Source organism: Paralichthys olivaceus, chromosome 18, assembly GCF_024713975.1.
Source record: "Paralichthys olivaceus isolate ysfri-2021 chromosome 18, ASM2471397v2, whole genome shotgun sequence".
Classification (NCBI taxonomy): Eukaryota; Metazoa; Chordata; class Actinopteri; order Pleuronectiformes; family Paralichthyidae; genus Paralichthys; species Paralichthys olivaceus.
This window is the reverse complement of record NC_091110.1, coordinates 19,374,667-19,397,308: the sequence shown is the minus strand read 5'-3', so window position 1 is coordinate 19,397,308 and position 22,642 is coordinate 19,374,667. Positions and strand designations below refer to the sequence as shown.

General features: G+C 43.1%; 1 protein-coding gene across 15 annotated transcripts in view; it reads left to right on the top strand.

The window, feature by feature from the left end:
- LOC109641048 (transcription factor 4) overlaps positions 1–22,642 on the top strand; it is a 144,110-nt gene that overhangs the window by 35,962 nt on the left and 85,506 nt on the right. For all 15 annotated transcript variants that reach the window (XM_069513660.1, XM_069513659.1, XM_069513663.1 and 12 more), the window contains 2 exons: positions 1,163–1,218; positions 2,007–2,082. In XM_069513660.1, the coding sequence (XP_069369761.1) occupies positions 1,163–1,218; positions 2,007–2,082 (132 nt within the window). The remainder of the gene's footprint in view (positions 1–1,162; positions 1,219–2,006; positions 2,083–22,642) is intronic.

Sequence of the window (22,642 nt, the reverse complement as noted above, 5' to 3'; positions counted from 1 at the left end):
TGCTCACTGAACGTCCTCAACAGAAACAACTGTTGAATATGTGTCTTCTTTTTAAAACCATGCTCCTGAAATCCAATTTACCATAAAGTGTTTGTGTGTAATCTTCACTAAACCCGCATCAATGCTATTGTTTTCTCTTTTAGTCCGTTCCACAAATAGGTAGCCCAGAGGTACTTTAAGATTTGCTTTTTGTAACTGAAACTGTTCATTTATGTTACACACACTCACACACACACAGACACACACACACACACACACACACACACGCTAACACACAAAGATAAGCTGACATTCCAAATGACTCGACAATGAATGTAAGCTGCTCGCTATACACACACAGACACAATGGAGAGCCTATTGAATAGAGATTTGTGCATTACAATGCATGAGACGACTGAATGTATGTGTGTGTGTGTGTGTGTGTGTGTGTGTGTGTGTGTGTGTGTGTGTGTGTGTGTAAGCGATAGCTGCGTTTGCACATTTCATTCGACCTGAATGAACTGATCCACCTGTCATGCACAAAACACAGATCTCCTTCTCTCTGTCTGTTGATGTCTCGACCTCCACGCGTGTCTCCTCGTAGCAAGAAGGTTCCGGGTTCAAATCCCGGTGTGTGTGTCTGTCTGTGTGCAGTTCGCATGTTTTCCCATGTTGGTTTTCTCCGCATACTCCAGCTTCCTCCCACAGTTCAAACACATGCAGACTGAGCTTAGATTGACTGGAGACTTCAAATTGTCCATAAGTGTGAATGGTTGTCTGTCTCTATATCGGCGACCTGTCCAGAACATTTCTCCATCTCTTCGCGTTTTTTAAAAAATATTCCCCTTTTTCTGCAATGTTTAGATTTTATAACGAGTGTCTTTGGGCGGCTTGTGCAGCAGTGACATGAAGCGAGGACCTGGTGACATCATCACATGCTTTTGATGCATTTTCAGCTTGACTCTGCAAAACATTTCCTGCAACTCAGCAGTCGCACTGTATTTTTAGCTGAAAATGCATTTTCCACTTTCTGTTTCCTCTCTACGTATTTTTCTTTCAATCTTTAAAACTTCCTTCACCACATGAAGTTTATTTATTTTTTTATACTCTTCTAACTTTAAACGTTCATCACTGTTCTGATGTGTGTTTCATCTCATTTATATTAATCTCTCTCACTCCACAGATATGGAGGAGAGGACGAGTGCAGGATCGTGGGCGAGTGGAAGTCGTTCTTCCAAGGTAACAACGACCATCACACTTTAATAAAACTCCTGCTTTATTTTCTAGTATGACCAGGACTGTTTGTTATAAACTCTCTGACCTGCAGCAGTTTAACAGCAGCTCACTTACTCTTCGAGGAGAAACTTTTTCCAATGTGTCCTTCTGTCAGATTTCAATCAATACCTAATGTGTGTTGCATTTAATTGATCTCATTTTCTCTATGTGACAGGGACGGAGCACATTAATAAACATTAGCATAAAAAAACAAAATGTAAATATTCCAGGGTTTGCGAGAATGCTAATTTACATCTGTCGTCCCTGGGTAGGTTAAAAAAGTGTCTGACACAGTTCAAGTAACAAATACAGACACGCCCAATTCACTGTGAACACGGTTTTATCACAAATCATTGTTTTTGAGATGTTAGCCCTGAAATGTGTTTGTTCATTATTCATTATGCATATGCAGTTTAAATATAAACAAAGTCAGTTTCAATAAACAATGTGGAAAAAACTGGAAATATTCTAAAATAAATTCACCCGACTTCCACCTTTGCCTCTGTCATACCTTCTTCAACCACTAGAGGCCGCCTAAGAAAGTGTTGTATGTATATATATATATATATATAGATAGATATAATGTTGTTATAACTTACATGTACAGATAGTCTTGTTAAAGAAAGAAACATAAAGTTGAGGTTGTAGCGTTAAAAGTCTCAGGTCACGAAGACGTTTCTCTGCTCCCGGAAACATCCAATCACTGATTCTGATTCTTCACCTTGTGTGTGTGTGTGTGTGTGTGTCTCCAGAGTTATGCAGAAGGGTCTCAGTACATGGCATCACATGACAGCCTCTCACCTCCGTACACCAACTCCAGGCTAACAGGTACAGTGCACCTCCTTCTGTGTGTGTGTGTGTGTGTCTGCAGAGCATTAGTGGAACACTAGCTTACAATGGAGGAGACTGGTCATCTGGCATGCAATTCTCTCTCTCTCTCTCTCTCTCTCTCTCTCTCTCTCTCTCTCTCTCTCTCACTATCTCTCTTTCTCTGGCCGCTGTGTGGAGAGCGCCAGGCAGCGTGTGCTCATTTACCCATGATGCTCTCTGCCTCTGGCTCTCTCCGATGTGGCGCCAGTTGTGAGCAAATGGCTACTGACACAGATAATCTTCTCCTCTCACACACACACACACTCACACTCATGCACGTAGTTACACAGACATATAATCACACACACACACACACACACACACACACACACACACACACAGAGCTTAATTACCTTTGACTGGATGCATCAAATATGGAGGACGTCAGCTCTCAGCGCTCTGACTCTACCTGCTCTCTCTCTTTCATAACGGTCAATCACCAGACATGTGCTCAGACATTTTATGGGGTTGCTGCTCTCCCCTGAAAAGAGCGCCCCCTCACTGCCGTGAGGTGTAACGCCTCTGCTCTCAGTCTGTTGTAGTCCAGGTGTCGGATGGAGCAGAAACACTAAGTTGTCTCAGGTGGATGAATTCAAGGCCCGACAGTCTCTCAGATTCAATCTGCACCAAATGACACACACTCATAAACATCACTTCCTGAAATATCCTTGAATTATTTTCTGGAGAGTGAAAATGTATAAAACAATTTGCCGGATCTGCACCGAACTCGAAGGAGTTCTTTCTTGGCCTGTGTCCCATCCTGTTACCAAGTTTCATGAAAATGTGTTTTGTAGTTTTCTCGTGGTCCTGCTGACAACGTCACTCTGTGGATTTAGTTACTGTCAATGAACTAATTCTGGAAATTATCTAGGTAGTTGTGAATCCACACCCAGAACAAAGTACAAAGGTAAAACAAAAGAAATGTCAGATTCCTCAGAGTTGTGGGTCGGGATGATGCATTGTGTGCGTGATGTGTTGTGACAGAGTTGTGATTATTGCGTGTCGCTGCAGAGGCAGAGAGGGAAGAGACGACGCACAGTCAGAGATGGAAATACTGTATTCTTCATCTGGCACATGGGAGCCGCAATTTACTTTTATAATGATAACGCTAAGAGACAGAGACAGCCAGGGATGTGGAACACACACACACACACACACACACACACACAGACACACACACACACACACACACACACTTGTACCTGTGACTGTTGGTTGAACTGAGTAATATCTCAGATTCTCTTTTACATCTGATGCACGTTTTCTCTCTTTCTTTCTTTGTGCACAAGTTCTAATTGAAAATGTGACGTTATCATCTTGATCGCTCCCTGGTGGATTCCTGCAGTATAGTTCTCAAACCCAGCCTCCTCCGTGTTAGCAGATGGGACATGAACCAAACTAACTTGTGCAGCAACATGAATTGTGGAGCTGGTCGGGTGAAGAAGACATCCACATTCTTTATTGCTTAACTGTGATTGGTCAGCCAATCAACGGGAACGGGATCATCCTGGACTTTTATTCTGATCTGTGACACTACAGCCCAAGGAGCTTTCATTTGTCTACCCATAATCCCTTGCATTTTGTGGTGAATTACTGCCGATGGCTCAGATTACTCTCGGGCTCGGACATCCAGTTCTCACCTGAAGTGAACTCGGATGTGAGGGAAGAAAACAAAAATCGTAGAGTTTGATGAAATCAGCCTGAACGTGTAGAGTGTGAACGCAGCCTCTCTCTCTCTCTCTCTCACTCTCTCGCTCTCTCTCTAACCTTGTCTGTCTTCCTTAACCCCCCACCCCCCCTACCTCGGATTAGAGTGATGTTATGCTCTAGATAATCAGCGGAGGGATTAGTGTCATCTCAGCGACCCCACTAGATTAATCTGCTGCCACACACACACACACACACACACACACACACACACACTGAAAAACCCACAGTGACCCAGAATTCATGTGTGTGTGCTTCATGTGTAAATGTGTGTAAATGGGCACTTGTACTCACATATAGGTTTATATAAGTGCACACATTTGATAGATGAATGTGTTTGTGGGTTTGCAGCGGAGTGTGTGTGTCTCTGTGCATGTTGGGAGTTTACTGTGTCTGAGTGTGTGATGATACATGTATATCTGTGTGTGTGTGTGTGTGTGTTTTTATGTGAGTGACCATCTTCTTGATACCTGCTCTTCCGTGTGTGTGTGTGTGTGGTTGTGTGTGTTGCATCTGTTGTGTAAATGAGTGTATGTTCACTGTTAGTCCCTTAAATGTGGTTATCTGGGTGTGTGTGTGAGTGTGTGTGTGTGTGTGTGTGTTCTTGTGTGAGTGTGCATCATTTAGTCTCATTTTTTTATGGGTGAATATGTGTTGCATGTATATGTCAACTTTTTCTTTTTTGAATGTGTGTATGTGATGTGTTGTGTATGTATGATGATACGTTTGTGTGTGTGTGTTTGTTTTTTGTGTGAGTGTGTGCAAACATTGCCGTTCAATCACACTGTGTGATTCTATCTGTCATGTATGTGCGGTTCTACGGTGAAACCTGCAGGTGCAGCACCCCGGTGCCCCCCCACTCTAACTGTCACCTACATAGTAAATGAGGCCCGGTGGTTTGGAGCTGTAAGCAAATTCTCTTCTGTTATAAATAAACAATCTGATACGGCTTCACTCTCAGCTTCATTCCAACAACTTCCACAGTTTGTTCTACGTGACGAAGAGAAGACGATCTGTTCCCCTCAGCAACATTGGTGCGTCACTCGCGTAGGTTTTGGTTTATAATTAGAGTTGTAACGGGAAATGTGTTTGTCACAGTTTGGACGTCACAGTCGTGTGCGTGCAGTCTTATGGTCGCCTCGATGTGAAGTTGTGATGAATGTAAGAGTTCCGCTCAGAAACCTTAAGCTGTTAGCAAGTTAGCGAAGTAGCAGAATGCCCCTGTTAGCTTAGCTAAGGCTAACACAGCTTGTTGCCAGTTTGCTCCCCCCTGCAGCAGATACTAGCTTGCAGCATATAGCGTACATGACCGTGTATGTGGACTTCACGGCCGGAAAGTGAAGCCAGTGCAGAGGTGCCTGTTGCCTGCATTCTCTCAACTGACCAGCAGAGGGCGACTCCATTGGTTGTTTCTATAGAAGTCCATGAGAAAATGACTCGACTTCTCACTTTGTAACGTCAGCAAACATTTTCTTCTTCAGCACAGATGTTCATTGGTTTGGACACTTCGTGATTGACAGCTAGTGCCGTCCAATCGGAGGAGGTGTCCTTGATCTCTAGGTCAGGCTCCACCCCCCCCCGCTCGTCCGAATATGCTTACTTCTGGTTTGAAAACACCAACATGGCGCTGGACAAAATACCTCAGCATAAATAATTATCTTGTCAAGGACAAAACTCTGCGACAAATGAAAACATGGACAAATAAGAACAAATAAGAACAAATACAAAGAAGTAGGTGTTGATGACAACGAGTGAAATTAGACAGAGAGGTAATTAAAACAACGACATGAGACCTGAGTGAAATCTGTTTGGTGCAGTTGGTTCATGTCAGAACGTTTGATTGAGTAAAAGCAGAGTTTATATAAAACTGGTGTGAACCTGAGGATCTGCTCCTCCTCCTCCTCCTCCTCCTCCTCCTCCTCCTGGTCCTGTTGTTTTTGTTGAAATGCAGTGAGTCAGCCGTCTGTCTCACCTCTGTGTGACCTTATTAATGAGTGTTGAGCCACGAGGCCGGACCCCCTCTGAGGAGGTCACATCTGGACACTTTATATAGAAATACATATCTGTCTCTCTCTCTCTCTTTCCCTCCCTCTTTCCATCTTTTCTTCTCTGTCTCTCTCTCTAGTGTTCGAATGTTGATATATCACATCATATTCTCTCCTCATTCTCCTTCATCACTTCCTCCTCTCTCCCCCTCTTTTACCTCATTTCTCCTTTTTCCCGTCCTCTTTTCCTCCATCTCACGCTCTTCACCACTTCTCCTCCGTGGAGACTAGCCCCCGCCCTGTCTCCCTCTCTACCCCAGGAGCCCCTCACCTCAGCTGGGTGTGGTGCCAAGGTCGTCCCCCTGTCTCTCCCTGCTGGGTGTGGATCTTTGTGCTCAGAATGTTTAAATGAAGAAGAGAGAAAGGAGAGGACGAAAAGAAAAAGAGAGGGGACGTGAAGTTGTAGCCAACAATTAATTTCATTATGCTCATATAAATATTGATAAAATAGCCAAAGTAATTTCCCAGAATCCAACAAGGTGTCTCTAGCTTCTTTCTCTCCTGTTCAAACGAGTTCAAATGTAAAATACAGTCACATTTAAAGGATAAAGACATTTCAGCTGATAACAGACAATGTTTAACATGATGGTTTGATAAATTCACACTTAAGTGATTGATAATAAAAGGTTTTAATACAATTAATGACGTTAAATATGGTCTTTGGCATTGGATGTGATGGCAGTGGTTAAATATATTCAGTTACATGATGATGGTCAGCAACACATTTACTCTGATCCTCAAAATGTGATAAGGTTTGTAAATTAAAGCTTCATCGTTAGGTTACCGAGTATTTTCAAAGGTGGATATATTCAGACGAAGGTGAATAGAAAGAAAAATAAATAAAATACCTTAAACCAAGAAGATGATTTTCTTCGGTTCGTCAGTGATTTAGTTTCTGTCGTCTCCACTGATTGAAACTGAACAGCCAGCGACTCATTCTCAGTATTGTGAGACGATGTCATGCGTTGATTTCAGTGCATTAACAAAGACGCACAATGTGGAGTATTTAGGATATTATTGTTTTGAAGGGGCTGTGTATCACTTGTAAATTATCTGTGTAATTAGATGTGGCGTAGTAATAATAGGTGTCGTCAAGGCGAGAGGGCGTGTGTTGGAAACGTACACTCAGAGAGGAGCGGTTCATCAGGGAGCTCTTCAGGGTTCCTGACAGCGGATATGTGGAGAACGCTTTTAGTTTCCGTGAAGAACCGTCAGAGGTAATTGTCTCCTCTTGAAAAGGGTAATAAAGGAAAAAGTGAAGCTGAGGAACAGATACTGATGCTTTTCACTTCTAGAGGCAGCTGGTTTAAAGCCATTGGTTGGGGGGGGGGGGGCTTAATGGACAATGCTAGCTGTCAGTCACACCGTATCCACTCCCCGAATTCGTACAGAACTTTATCTTCTGTGTAGAGTCGCCCTCTGCTGGTCAATTGAGAGAATACAGGTTGTAGTCACTTCCTCATTGGCTTCACTTTCAGGACCCGGAGTCCATGTCCCTATTTTATAAAATGATTATTACCTCCAGGCGGGGGGGGCCTTTGTTTACCTGCATGGAAAATACTGGTTCTAATGTCAAAATCTGCTAAAGACGATCTAAGACATGCAGACGAGATTATCAGAAGAACAACTCAAGAGCAACATCCTCCATCCTGTCGTCTGCTCTTCATCCCTGTGTGAACAAAGAAGGATCTTTATCATCGCTATGGTTGACGATTGTGTTTTATTCGTCCCAAAATCAAACATATGAATATATTTCTGCTGCTTGATTTGTCTGAGCGGCCGTCAGTGACACAAAGATGATGAAAAAGAAAATGGAAAATCATAGAAAAGGTTTTTTCTGCCAATCATCTGTTTGATAAATCAATCAATTCAGCACGGAAATAATAAAACTGATATTCACAGTGGAGATCAATAGGAGTCATCTATCTATCTATCCATCCATCTATCTATCTATCCATCCATCCATCCATCCATCCATCCATCTATCTATCTATCTATCTATCTATCTATCTATCTATCTATCTATCTATCTATCTATCTATCTATCTATCTATCTATCTATCTATCTATCTATCTATCTATCCATCCATCTATCCATCTATCTATCTATCCGTCTTCTCCATCTTTTGTCATCCATCCAGATGAGGTCTCTAGAGACCAGGCTCGGGTCATGCATGTTACAGTGTGTGTGTGTGTGTGTGTGTTTTCACTTCTCCATGTGTGTGCGTGTCCTTTATCTTTCTATCTCTGCTGCTATGTGTGTGTACAACTCAACTGTGTGTGTGTGTGTGTGTGTGTGTGTGTGAGTGTGTGACAGACTGTGAAATGGTGCGTAGTAGCACCTGGGCCCTTCAGTGTTGATTGATCGGCTTGGTCATGTGGAAGAGTCCCATCTGGCCAGCCACACTACTGTGTGTGTGTGTGTGTGTGTGTGTATTTGTGTGGTAGAGACAGAGAGTGCTTGTTTGTGTGTAAGAGGTGAGAGAGAGAGAGAGAGAGAGAGAGAGAGAGATGTGCAGCATGAAACAGTATGTTTATTGTGAGAGAGAGAGAGAGATAGAGAGAGCTTCAGTTCTAACTGTGGCTCCCAGAGGCCAAAGATGAACTGTATTTTATCATCAGAAAAAGAGAGAGAGAGCGACAGAGGCTTCATTCACACCACAAACCTTAAAGAATAAATCACCTGTTTCTATAGAACCTAGAACCGTGTGTGTGTTTGTAAATGGCGTCTCGCTCTGGAACAGTTTTTAATGGTTCTCGACTCAGCCTCGAAGCACACAGGGATATTTCAGGGTTTTCCTGCGTTTGTTGTGGAAGCAGCAGACCGACCCGCAGAGCTCCGACCTCGACGCCTTCAGGTTCAGCTGCAGAGTCCGATCTCACTAATGGTGTTATAGACAGTCCTCCCAGGAGGTTTCATAACAGCAGATTAATGCCCATTGTTGTGTAATTACTGAAGCAATAATCAAATCATAATCCTGCCATCAGCTACCAGTGGTTTACTCTCACTCGTGTTTTTGTCCAAGGTTTTGTGGGTATTCTGCAACAGTCTGGTGCTTTTTCTTCCTTGTGTGAGTTTGGTGTGACAGTGAAGTGACAGAACAGAAGTATCTGTAGGAGCGCGTTCAATCTCAAAACCTTTTGTCACAGTCTCCGGGTTGGACGTCATGTTATCTATGAACGCTGTCGACGTACATTTCCTCTCATTTGTTGGGTCAGAGCTGTTCCCCGATCAGCAGCGAGGTGTGTATAAACTCAGCCGTGATAAAAAAGACTGTGACGCAGTGGATGCTAAAGTTCTCTACAGATGCTGCAGCTGCTGTTCCGTGTTTACATCAACTGAAGATGTTGGAAGCTGCTTTTTTAAATAGCAAACGCAGAAAGTGTAACATGAAGCGTACGTCGGAGTATTAAACGTATATTTAATGTCATGGTGGGAAATGTAAAAGGAAAGTGAAAAGATGAACCAAATAAGAAGTAAGTGATCCTAACGTCGATATCACTGAAAACATGAAAACCAAAACGTGGAGGAAGATAGAGTGTCGACTTGTTCAGAGCAGGAAAACTGAGAGAGATCCTCTGAATCTTGGCTCCATGTCTGCAGAGCGCCGCTGAATCTGCGTCACCGCCCCCTGTCCTGGGCCTCTCCTCCCGTTAAGGTGGGGGGGGGGGGCAGTAAGTCAGGAAGACACTAACATGTACCTGACACTCGTGTCATGAGCTAATGACAGAAATACAGACCTGTCGTCCTCCAGTGAAGTCTGAGTTTAACCTGAGGGACAGAAATCTCCAGACACCCAAAAGAAGAGAAAAGGGAGAGACAGGCAGGGAGAGCGACAGAAAGAGAGACAGTGTGTGTTTTCTGAAATGAAGCCAACTGATAATTAATGCCTCTGACATCATGGTGCTCTAATTAAGTCTGGCATTCATTAAGCCAAGTGAGGGGGGTATTTGTTAGTGGCTTTTTTTTTTTTGGAAGGGGGATTTTGTTAAGTCTTCATTGTTACTCCTCTTTTTGACGATAGAGAGATGAAAGGGAGAAGTGAGGAGAGACGAGGACGGTGAAGAACATTCAGGTGATGTAACACGGCAGCCATGTTGGAAGGCCTCAGCTTGTGAGCAGTCGTAACGGTGGTCCAGAGGAATCCATCGCTACAGAGCCGAAGAGACGTTTCTGATTAGATTAGCTGAAGGAGCTAAATAAGAATGTTCAAGAGCTGCGGTCAAAGTCGCCTAAAGTAACAAAAGGACTTTGTCGTAGTGAACGACTCAGACCAGACAAATGTGGAGTGAAAACAGAAGGAGCTGAAGTTGAAACACGACAGTTGGTTCACTGCGAAACACCGTCTTCAGAGAGATTCACTCACTCAGTCAGCAGCAAGAGTCAGGAAGAAACTAAAATAATTTAACTTTTAATAATGACTTCAATTATGTAGCACCTTTCAAACCAGCTGCTACAAGAGGACAAATCAAACCGAGAATACAAAACATCAGAGATGAGACGCAGATTAAATGTCATTTAAAATCAAATCATGAAGAAGGAAACGATAAAAGAAACATAAAGTTAAAGCCGTTCGGTGAAAGTAAGTTTTGAGATGATTTTGAAGTTTCAGAGGAAGAGACAGTAAAAAGTGAAGGCAGAGGAAAAAAAACCCTGAAAGAAATTAAAGTATGGAGAAAGGGAGTGATGTCAGAAAGAGTAACTTAAAGACTAGAGTGAACCACAGGGACAGAGTGAGAATATTAAAGAGGTGTGTGTTGTTTAAATTGAAAAGTAAAGTTTGGGATCCCTGTCCATTTTTTTGATCGGAGGATTTTCTGATAGCTAATTAGGCATGGAGCGCCAGCCATCGACAGCTGCATTCATCATCATAAAACGTAATAATTAATGACATTCCAACAAAGAAAAATATGCAAATGAGCTCCCCTCATTAGCATTTTCATATTCAGCTCCCATAATGCTTTTGCTGACAAGGTTGTAATTAATGAAAATTCATGTCTCTTAGCCGAGGTCTAGATTGGATCGCATTCATTCGCAATCCCCCAAACGAGGAGTGGAGGAAAAAAAAAAAAAAACATGACGGGGATCACTGCCAAGTTTTTAGGGAGACGAGCGGGAGGGGCGAGAGTCATAGAGAGAGAGTGAGACGAGGGGAGAGAGAGAGAGAGAGAGAGGAAAATGGAGATGGAGGAAGGCAGATGGCGAGAGAGATGAAAAGAAGAAAGGCAGTGAGAGAGAGACTGATAAACGAAGAGAAGAGAGGAGTAAAGTACTGATGCAGCAAGTTACAGGAGAGATGTGGAGGAAAGGTAAAGAAAGAAAGGATTCGAGGAAATTGTTCAGGATGGAGAAAGACGGAGGGATGGAAAGAGAGAGAGAGAAGGCGGAGAAAAACTGAACGACAACAAACCCACTGTCACCGATTCTTTAAAGGTTACGCAACCACAACAGCTTCGATTCTCAGAAATCAGTCTCCAGCATTGTTTCCATTTTAAACTTTATCTTTCTAATAAATCAGCAAGTTTTCTGTTGTTATGTAAAAGACAGTCAAAGTGTGTGTGTGTGTGTGTGTACGTGTGTGTGTGTGTGTGTGTGTGTGTGTGTGTGTGTACGTGTGTGTGTGTACGTGTGTACGTGTGTGTGTGTGACACTGATCAGTATCTGTGGTTTGGCACCTGAACACAACTGATTCTGATATTTGACTCTTCTCTCGGCAGCAGCTTCATCTCAAACTTCTGTTACAACAAAACAACGATGTGACGTCGGCGCTTGTTGTCGTCGTTTCTTGTGTCAGTGACATCACAACAGTGCGACTGGACCCTCTCTCACTTTTCATTCCTGAGCAACGAGAGATCCGACGGGGGGATTATTCTCGTGCTAACGTATCCCAGGATCCATAGCTGGTGATGAAGCTAACGAGTTAGCTAAGTGCAGCGCCTCAAAGCAGATATGGATGCACCAGTAATCAATCAATCAAATTTATATAGCACGGTATCACAACCAACTGTTGTCTCAGGGTGCTGCACAAAAGTCCGAGATCTTAAAAAAGAAAAAATCCAACTTGTTCGACCGGTAAGAGTCCGACCAACCGGTGAAGCAAACAGGAAGTAGACGTCAGAGGACGCTCGCTGCTGTGTTAGTGTCCGTCTACGAATTCTAGACCAGAAAACCACGAGGAAAACAAAATGAACGATGTTAAATCGGAACATTTTAAGTGTTTGTAGGAAAAAAAAACATGCAGCATCGAACATGAGGCTGCACAAAGCAGACGGAGGAGTCGACTCTGCGACGATGCTGGAATACTGATGTGTGTGTGTGTGTGTGTGTGTGTGTGTGTGTGTGTGTGTGTGTGTGTGTGTGTGTGAAGTGTTGGCACGAGATAGTAGTTGCCCCCTGGGCTTTGCCAACGTGGCACTGCCCCCTCTGCAGCAGCATGGCACAGTCTCTGTCTTTGTTGTGAAGCTGGCTGTGTGTGTGTGTGTGTGTGTGTGTGTGTGTGTGTGTGTGTGTGTGTGTGTAGCCTGGAAAGAGTGGAATCCAAAAAGAGGAATAAAAAAAGTGAAAATGTTGAAACAAACCAGTCGTTTGTTCAGTCGAACTCAACATTTGGATTTTGAAAAGTGAAAACATGGTGTGTGTGTGTGTGTGTGTGTGTGTGTGTGTGTGTGTGTGTGTGTGTGTGTTTTACTGGTTGTGTTGATTTTGTCTGTTTTCTTTGACTGGTCATTTGTTGGGGATGCTGAATTTTTTCTCCCTCATTCGTTGAGTAGTAAAAGCCGGGTGGGGCTAAACATTAGCATGCCTCCATGTCTTTCTCTCTTCCATCTTTACATCACTTGCTTTCCCTCCTCCTCCTTTATTCCTCTCTCCATATTCTTCTTTTTTTCCTTTTGCTTGCTCTTGCTTCTTTTCCTCTCTTTTTTATTGCTTCATTCCTCCTTCTGTTCTCTGTTTATTCCTTAATTTATTTCTCTTGCTCTCTTTTTCCTTTTTCCTCTTCTGTTGATTTCTTCCCTTCCTCATTCAGCCCTTCATTCATTTGTCTCCTCACCCTTCTCTTCATCCCTCCTTTACTCCTCCAAATTTCCCTTCTAACCTTCTTGTTACCTTGTTCCCTTCATGTCTCCTTTGGACTCCCCTCCACCAGGGGGGGCGCTGCTGGGTCGCTCTGCTTTGTGACATTAGGTTTTAAGGAAACGTAAATAAGAACGAGCAGCTGAATTTAACTCTGCTTGTCTTTAAACTTAAACTTTTTATTCTAAAACTCATATAAATTAGATATGAAAATTAATAAAGTACATACAAATATGTGTTGAATAAGAATATCTTTGATAAATGCAGCGATTATTCACTGTAGCTACTGTATAATATGTACTGTGTGTGTGTGTGTGTGTGTGTGTGTGTGTGTGTGTGTGTGTGTGTGTGTGTGTGTGTGTGTGTGTGTAGCGGTGCCCTCTTTGTGGTTTTGTCTAAACTGAACGTGTCTGTTTTGTCTGAACAGATGTTTCCTGTGGAAAGATTTTAGGTAACAGCCTCACCAGCACTGTGTGTGTGTGTGTGTGTGTGTTTACAGACAAGCAATTAAAAGATAAATAAATAAGTGAAACTAAAATCACATTTAGGTTTTTGCCGCAGTCGTCACATTTATGCTGATTTTGTTTTTGGTGCAGACATTTTGTCTGATTTTCAGTCTTTTAAACTCTCGGCCTTGTTCTTTCTTTTGTTCTTTTCTTTTTCGTGAATACAGCACAGTATATTTATATATATCTATATATATATATATATATATATATATATATATATATATATATATATATATAAATATAAATACAGTAAACTCACAGAATATCAGTGACAAGACTCATAATTGTCTTCCAATCTGAGATCTGTTATTTGTTATCACCTCGTTATTGTTGCCTCGGTTAGTTATTTAGTTATTTAGTTAGTTAGTTAGTTAGTTAGTTAGTTAGTTAGTTAGTTAGTTAGTTAGCAGCATTACACAAAAACTACAGGAGTGATTTCACCAAACGTGGTGGACGGATGTGGGTCAGGAAAGGTCAGGTTACATTTTGGTGCAGATCCAGATCAAGAGACGGATCCAGGATTTATCTTCACTTTCTTTAACGTCGTGAGATGTTAAAGGTGAGAAACAGATTCAAATACATTCTTCATTTCATGCAACGTTCAATGTTTCATCACTGATACAGAAACAGCTTCACACAAACCTTCCTCCCTCCTTCCTTCTTTATTTGTCTCTCGTCCTTTCTTGTTGCTCCCCCTCATCACTCTCACTCTGCCAATCGTTCCAGTTCACTTTGGCCTCCCTCTCTCTCTCTCTCTCTCTCTCTCTCTCCCTCTGTGTCTCTCTCTCCCTCTCTCTCTCCCTCTGTGTCTCTCTCTCTCTCTCTCTCTCTGTGTCTCTCTCTCTCTGTACCATATGGTGTACCATGGTACATTTAGCTTGTCAGTGGTAATGGATGGCCATGGAAGCCCAGTTTTGCTTTAAGCGCTAGCTTGCTGCTTGTTTTGTGTGTGTGTGTGTGCTCGTGTGTGTGTGTGTCTGTCTGTGTGTGTGTGTGTGTGTGTGTGTGTGTGTGTTGGATGATGGCTTCCGATGCTTTCGGCTGTGGGATGAGGGATCATGAAGCAAAATCAGCCCTAACATGAGCTCATGCACACACACACACACACACACGCACATTCACACACACAGATAAACACACCCCCCCCCCCACACACACACACACACACACACACACACACACAGGTGTTCTTCCTGGTCGAGGTTGCAGTCACTTCCGGACAGCTCGGTTCAGCTCATCTCATCGGTCGGTGCAGGAGAATATGAACCAGATTCATTTTTCTACAGTTGATTTGTTTGCACTGAGACAAAGACTGATGAACACGTGCAGCCTCCTCCGCTCTAGTTATTCTGTAAAAAGGTGTTTGAGTCATATTTTAAAAACTTAAAGTCACAATCACTATAGACTGTAAATGATGGAGGACATGGCCGCTCCCAAAAGTGAAGCCAAAGTGTCTTGATGGCCCCCTGGTGGCTGGCTGCAGTATAGGTCATCCTCCGTGGCTCTCCACCTTCTCTCTGTGCAATGTCTTCATATCTACATGGTTTTAATTATCCATTTCAAAACAACTGGTTATTTGTGTAAAATTCCTTTACAGACGATTGCTGGTAGATTATAATCTGAGGAGACATTATATATATATATTAGATTTATAATATGGATTTGTATAAAACAACAAGTTGTGTTCAGCTCTGGTGATATTCTACACACACTTTGTGGTTCACATTTCTACTTTAAACCACTTCTCATTGATTTCTTCCCCGAGTGTTACCGATCATTGGAACATTAGGATGCGGAAGTCTGAAATCTTGGGTCACGATGCTGAGCGAGGTTTGAATCCTCCTCCTCCTCCTCCTCCTCCTCCTCCTCCTCCTCCTCCTCCTCCTCTCTTCAGTCAGTCAGCAGATCTGAGCAACTTCCCCTTTTCTCTCAGTATAAACGCCTCAGTTCGTCCTGGCAGCGTCTCCACCATCCTCAGTCATTATCAGAAACAAAACGAGGTGCAGAAGTGAGTTTAGAAAAGAGGAGAATACAGGAACAGGATGTCTCTCCTCCTCCTCCTCCTCCTCCTCCTCGTCCTCGTCCTCTCTGCTTCCCTTTGAGAAGTCAGTGAATGAGAAGCAGGAATAAAGACACGAGACAAGAGACAGTGATTGTGTGTAAATGTGAGAAGGTGCTTTAATTCCTGTGAAGCACAACATCGTCTGTCTCTGCTGGTTTAATGAACGGTAACTGTTCCATACAAAAACATTAATGAAACTCAAAATCACCATCATCTTTGTTTGAAGTCTCCGGTTCGATAAATGTTGTAAAGTGAACTTGACCTTTGACTTTGGATTTTTGAATTTCAGCACTTCATCATTTTAACCATAAAAGACGAATACAAGTTTAATTTCGTCAAGTTTTCTTGAAGACACTTTGACCTTTGACCACCAAAAATCTCCCCTCCTCTCTTTTCCTCTCCTCTCCTCCACTCATCTCCTCTCCTCTCCTCCACTCATCTCCTCTTCTCTCCTCTCCTCCACTCCTCTTCTTCTGTTTTCTCCTTTCCTCCTTTAGTCTAGTCCTCTCCTTTCCTTATCTCATCCCCTTCTCTCCCTGCAGCTGTGCTCTCTTTTTTCTCTCCAGCTGTTGCCAACCAATCATCTGCTCCCCTGCTACACACACACACACACACACACACACACACACACACAGTAGTACCCTATAATTATGGTAGACTGGACTTGCGTACTTATTTTTACCCAAACTACCATCTCTTCCTGAATCTTATCGAAACTTAACCGAACCGTGACCAACCGGCGACCGTCACTTCATTATTACTGTTACCATGGTGACAAAGGTGCGGCCCACCTGTCACTGGTTCAGTGCGACGTGTCGTATCCGAAGGTAGGGAACCGTTGGTGGTGTGGTTCTGGAGGTTGGGGGGGGGGGGAGGGGGCGTGTGATGGAGAAGCAGCAGAGCGAAGAGAGAAAAGGGTTAACAAATAAATAAAAAAAAGAGCGGGTCTCAAACTTTCCCTGTGTACCACCGTCTTAACGTCCTGACCGTTGGTTGGTTGCCATGGCAGCAGACGAGGGTAAAGTGGTAGAGTTTCCCCCATTTTTTTTTTCCCACGCTTGCAGGGCAGTGCCATGTGAAAGCAGCGGGCAGAGTCTGTGCTGGCAAACGCTGAATGAGAACAGAGCTGACAAAGAAGTGAAAACTCCGCTGCCCCAAATCTGCCAGGGTGACCCGTTCGAATCCTGCCCTGCCTCAGGAGGCGGAGCAAGGCAGCGACGCCGTCAGTGGGGGAATAATCTCTCGAGAGGTTTCTGGTTGAGCAGTTAAATTCCGATAGTTATTTGAAACCAGCTCAGTCGATGCAGGAAAGATGTTTATTTTCTAAATTTAAGTTCTAAATATGTTTCCATGAATAACGTAAAACATCAAACCTCAAATACATTTCTTCATCGTAAGGATCTTATAATTATTAGGATTGCCAATATTTTAAAAATATATAATTAAAGATAAATTGATCTAGTATTTTTATTGAGTGTTATTATTTCTAAATCTGATTGTTATCACGTCTGATTCGGACATTAACTCTTTAAATATTTGTTGAGGGAAGCGGTGACAGTGACATCAATCTCTCAGGTTTTTTTTTATACGTAGGCGCTCAGATGGCTCGTCTCTCCTCCCTCCTCCGTCCCCGTCCTTTCTCCTGCTGTCCGTCTGTTTCCGCCCTCCTCTCTGTGCGATGTCAGGTGGGGTCTGCCCCGCTGTGATGAAGCCGCTCTGATCTTCGGCTCCTGAGCAGCGTGTGGGAGCAGATATGTCATTATTCCGCAGCCAGGTGGTCGAGCTGAAATCACACGGAGCGTATCGGCGATGTGACGCGTCTCCCAGACCTGCAGCTATAGGTTACCCCTCATATTACGCCAGGTGTTCAAACGCTGTGTTTTTGTCTAAATACAGGTATTATGTTGGGAGTCCGGGCGGGGGAAGGGGAGGAGGAGGTCTGTCACTGATGGAAGGAGAGAAATGGGGGAGGAGGAAAAGATGTGGAGGAAAGAAATGCTTTCTTTAGTTCTCAGGAGGTCAAGGGTCGTAAATATTGGACCTGAACAGAGGCGACCTGAACGCAGATAAACAAATAACTGATCCTATAGTTAGTTCCTCTAGGATCCAATTCAGGAAGTGAGTTGGTGACTGTTCCCCAACATGACGTCAGACAATCATCGCTGCTGCTTCAACAATAAACAAACATCGCTTATTAAGATTATTAAGATTTTATGTTTTGCTTTTAGGTTTTTAAAGTAATCAACATATCAGCAGGAAATATTTCTTATTCTCTAAAACCTTCAAGTTACATTCAGTTCCTGTGGCCGCAGGGCGACCGCGGCCGCTTATCTCCTCCGCTCCACTCTCGCCAGACGTAGAGTAATGGAAGGAAAAAAAACTAAATGGACTTAAGTACAATAAAAAAAAAAAAAACTGAAGAAATAGAACAAACGCCTGGATGGAAGAAGAGAAGTATGAATAAAGGGAATGAAATGGAAAGATGGATTTAGCGGAGGAGGAGGAACAGGAATGATCAGAGACGTCAGCCGTGACAGTGACAGCAGAAAATCAGAGTGTGAATCCTTATGACCCCGTGACCCCTCCAGTCGGACGGCACCTGACCCATCATCCATCTCTCCGGGGTCACCCCCCCCCCCCCTCACCCTCCTCCCACAGGCGAGGCAGGAACACACTGACCCAGTTTGTTCTCTTTAAGGCTTGTGTTGGTTCTAATTATTAATCAAGGATCATTAAACCTGCGATCAACAGTCAAAATAATTATTAATGAGACGTGTGGAACAAATGATTTTCATGAAGGATTATTTTTCAGCTTAGATTTGTTTCTTCACACATGGTTCGTTCAAGAACCATCGGAAAGTTGAAGGTTCGATGATTATTTGTGTTTTTTAAAATAAGACATTCCTCTAACTCCTAACTCCTAACTCCTAACTCCTAACCTCCTCCTAACTTGTGTCTGAAACACTGACGCTCTCCTCTTTCCATTCAACGACTCAAAGCCAAGCTCGTCCTGAAAATAGCAATAGACGGAACGTTTGGCTCAGACATGTGATAACTCTGCTAAAGGCCTGTGAATAATGGAAGTGCAACTCCAAGCACAAAAACATCTTCGCATGAACATAGGTGATATTTTAATATATTTGAGTTTTTAGTGGGAGTGTTTCCCTGAAGAAAAGAAGGTCACGAAGAACACGCATCTATTTTTAAATGATGAGAATGAGGCGTGGAGGTGTTAAACCTTCACTTTCTTCCTGTTTGACACATGAAAACCTTGTGAGTCTCAACGTTGTGTCTTCGGCGAACAACACCCTGCCATGACGCTCTCACTGCTCATTGTGCTGCACTTTAATACTTCCATATTGTGCTGCTAATTCAGAATTTCACACCTTTTCTCTCATTCTAACTCTCTCTTTGTCTCCCGGCGTCGTTCACTCTCCATCTCAACCCCGAAGACAAGAGGAAACGTGTTAAATCCACCTCTAAGATCCTTTTTAATTCAACATTAGCAGTCGTCGTCTGTCGGCCCAACAATACAACGCAATTTACAGCCACAACTGGAGCATCCTGCCTTTGTTTTCCGCGCAGCGAAATATTGTTGCATCAATAATGGACTCCAAACACAGACTCGGGCTTGTAGTTGTAGGTAATCCTGAACGTTTACAGATTTTTCTTTTCTTTTTGCTGTGTTTTATTGTCTTGGGAGCATAATTGGAGTATGTTGTCGTCTCCGTTTGTTTTAGGTTTTAGAAGGAACACGGGCTCAGTGCCTCATGGATGTTACTCCAGATGCTATTGTGTCCGAGGTATTTCTGGAAGCACTGCCCGAAATCCTTAAGACAAAGGCAGCAGATATGGAGGGGGAAAAAATAAAACCCTGGAAAGAATCAAATCCGCACAAATTCTCATTCGGCGACACTTAAGAAAGGAAGACGGGGGGGGGGGTTAAACTGGAGACAGGAGCCAGGCGATGTCCAAAACGGGCTAAAAAAAAGAAAAGCGCGTCAACTCGGCAGTTTACCTAAACCTCCTGCAGCGCTTCAGGTGCCATGTTTTCTGCCCCCCCCCCTCCCGTCAGATCAGAGCGAAATAAAGACAGATTGATAAATTCACGGATGGATGTGAATGGTGCCACGGAGCGAGAAAAGAGAAGGAGAAAAGAGAAGGAGAGAAGATTTGGGGCTCTAATGCCAGCCTTATGCGTCTTTTAGTCGTTTCTGCCGTCGGGGCTTGGCACCGACTCGACGCTGTCAGCCAGCCAACAAAAGTCTGCAGTGCCTGCTGCATTTCAGCAGCTCTGTTTTGTCTGAGACCAACACACACACACACACACACACGTTGAAAACACACGCACGCCACGTTCACAAATTAGCGAAATTTTTCTCCCGAAAAACCGGAGCTTCGTGAAAGAATTTTTATTCAGTTAAAATACCTGAAATCAACTGAAGTCACTTCGTGATTCATAGATTCTCTGAACAATATTTAGTTTTCTTTCTTTTTCTTTTTTTTTTTTTTTGCAGTGTTACGAACACACACCGATGCTTTTAAGAATTTTATTTTGAAACACGGTCGAATCCCGATGAGGTCCTGACGTTCGGACGGTTCGGTGGTCGCTCGGTTTGTCGCCTCGTTGTTGTTTGTGTTGTTTGTCTATTGATTCCAGGGTGGAGGAGGGGTGAATGAATGTGTGTGTGTGTGTGTGATGTGATGGGATGGGGGGGGGGGTGGATAATGAAGGCTGTTTGGTAATGAGGGAGGGGGGGGCTGTTCTATGGGTCTCATTCAGGGAACAAGTGTCATGGCTGCTGCTGAATTTTAATCCGTGTGCAGCTTCACAGCCGCTCGTCAGCTGTCGTCTGTGACACTCACGTGTTGGAGAATGAAATCATCTACTTTTACATCACGTCACCACGTCACCACATACATGACACAACGCACCCACAGTTGTTTCTCGTAACGATTCATGACGATCAAAAAGTTTGGAAGATAAATGTTGTTAAAAAAGTTTTTCTATTGGGGTTCTGACCAAGACGGGTAAAGTGAGAGCGAAGATTTCCGACACGTGCTTGAAGAGGTCGACCAATCACAAAAGAGATGGTCATCGTCATCAGGAGGGGAGGGGGGGTCTTAAAGAGACAGGAGCTAAAACCAAGTGTTTGAGTCAGAGGCTGAGAGAGGAGCTGCAGCAAAGAGTATTCTACATATATATATATATATATATATATACATATATACTTTGTTTGCACTCTAGAAACTACAAATAAAAACTAAACCACTTCATGTCTAAAATATCTTTCAATTTAAAAAGTCACTTTGTTAAATCACAAACTTTTTTTCATCAAATTCACTTAAACTCAATTTCAGAGCTAAACAAAGACAAATAGTTTTAAGATCATAAGAACATAAACCAACAGCAGCCTCAGTTAACCAGAATGCATTGCTGCGGTAAATAAAGATGGACGATGAAAGATGTCACTTCCTCCCACTATCCAGAAATGAAGCCAAAACCTCTCGGACACGAACGCCGCCATCTTGTCTCTGCAGGGCGGAGCTGCTATATAAAGGTCCCGCCCCTTAATAATTAATTCCTATCTTCTTTAACCAGGTTTTCAAAGTAAAACACCAGGTGACATGTACGTGTTCGACTTTAAGTAGATAATAAAACACAAGTATGGATTTTTTTTTATTGTAGAAAAATAAGAGAACATTGGACCAAATAATCCAAAACACAGTTTCTACTAGATAAATAAACAGATGTGCAGTTTTGTACACTCTCCGGTGTAGAAATGAAACCGTGGCCGTCTCTGATCCTGAGAAAGAATAAAACCCGAGATAAAGAACCAGAGTTCTGGTCCAGTCAGTGTCATCAGCTCAGATATGGCTGAAGGTGGAAGCCGACAGATGTGAGCTGGATGCGTCGTCTCTCGAGTCGTCCCCGTCGCTCGTATACGTTCATCTGTTGTTTGATGTATTCACTCGCTCTGGTGCCAAGAAATCAATGCCTGCTGGGATTGGGAGAGGGGGTGGGGGGGTGGGGGGGTGGGGGGGGGGGAGACGACGGTTACTCATCGACCATCGTCTGTTAAATTAACGTTGATCCCCAAAAAATGTTACGCTTTACACGTGAAGACAATGGAATTAGTAAATATATAGATTATTCCATATTCTGCACTGGCTGGATTATTTCATTGTGTGTGTGTGTGTGTGTGTGTGTGTGTGTGTGTGTGTGTGTGTGTGTGTGTGTGTGTGTCAGTACCTTTAAGACTTTGTAGAAACTTCTGGACCGGTGCCCGGTGGTGTCATGGAAACGCTTGAATCACTCAGAATGATTCATGTCTGCACCGTCCAACCCTCCCCCATCACACACACACACACACACACACACACACACACACACACACACACACACAGCATGCAGAAAGAGGGAGTTTAACCCTTTTTCTATCCATCTTCCTCCCCTCCCCGTTTTCTCCCCTCTCTCTTCTCTTTCTTTCGTCTCGTCATCTCGCCATCCTCGTCAAATCGCACCATTAGTCACATACTTTATTAAAATGAACTCATTATAGGGACGTCAGAGGAGATCTCGTCTTCTGGGACTTTCCCTTTCACACGCAGAAAAGACGTGTCGAAACCTCGAAAAGTCGATTCCTGTACAACTTCATCTCGTTTTGTCTTTGGTTCTGATGAATCTGAATTGAAGACGGTCACTTACATCAAATCTGACGGACAAACTCGACGACATAACATCTGATATCACCGTTCTTCTTTTGTCTGACAAATAAAAACAAAACAAACGATAAGAAATTCAGTTAAATGAAAAATCCCAGTCGAGATAAATCGATGGACAAACAAATGCTCGTCAAACATCTTCATCTTTTGTGGTTTTTTCTTCTCCCTCACGTTGAGTCTGAATAAAACACAATAAAGTGATGAATCCATAACTGAATAAATAAGAAAGGATCTCAGTGTCAGGATTAACTGATGAACTGTCGGGGTTTAATACGCCTCAACGTGACGGATGAAATCCATCCAACGCAAAGTGTCTAGACGTCGTCAGTGACCCCGAGGCGACTGACAAAAAAATAGAGAAGGAAGAAATAAAAAAACCATCAGGATTAAAATA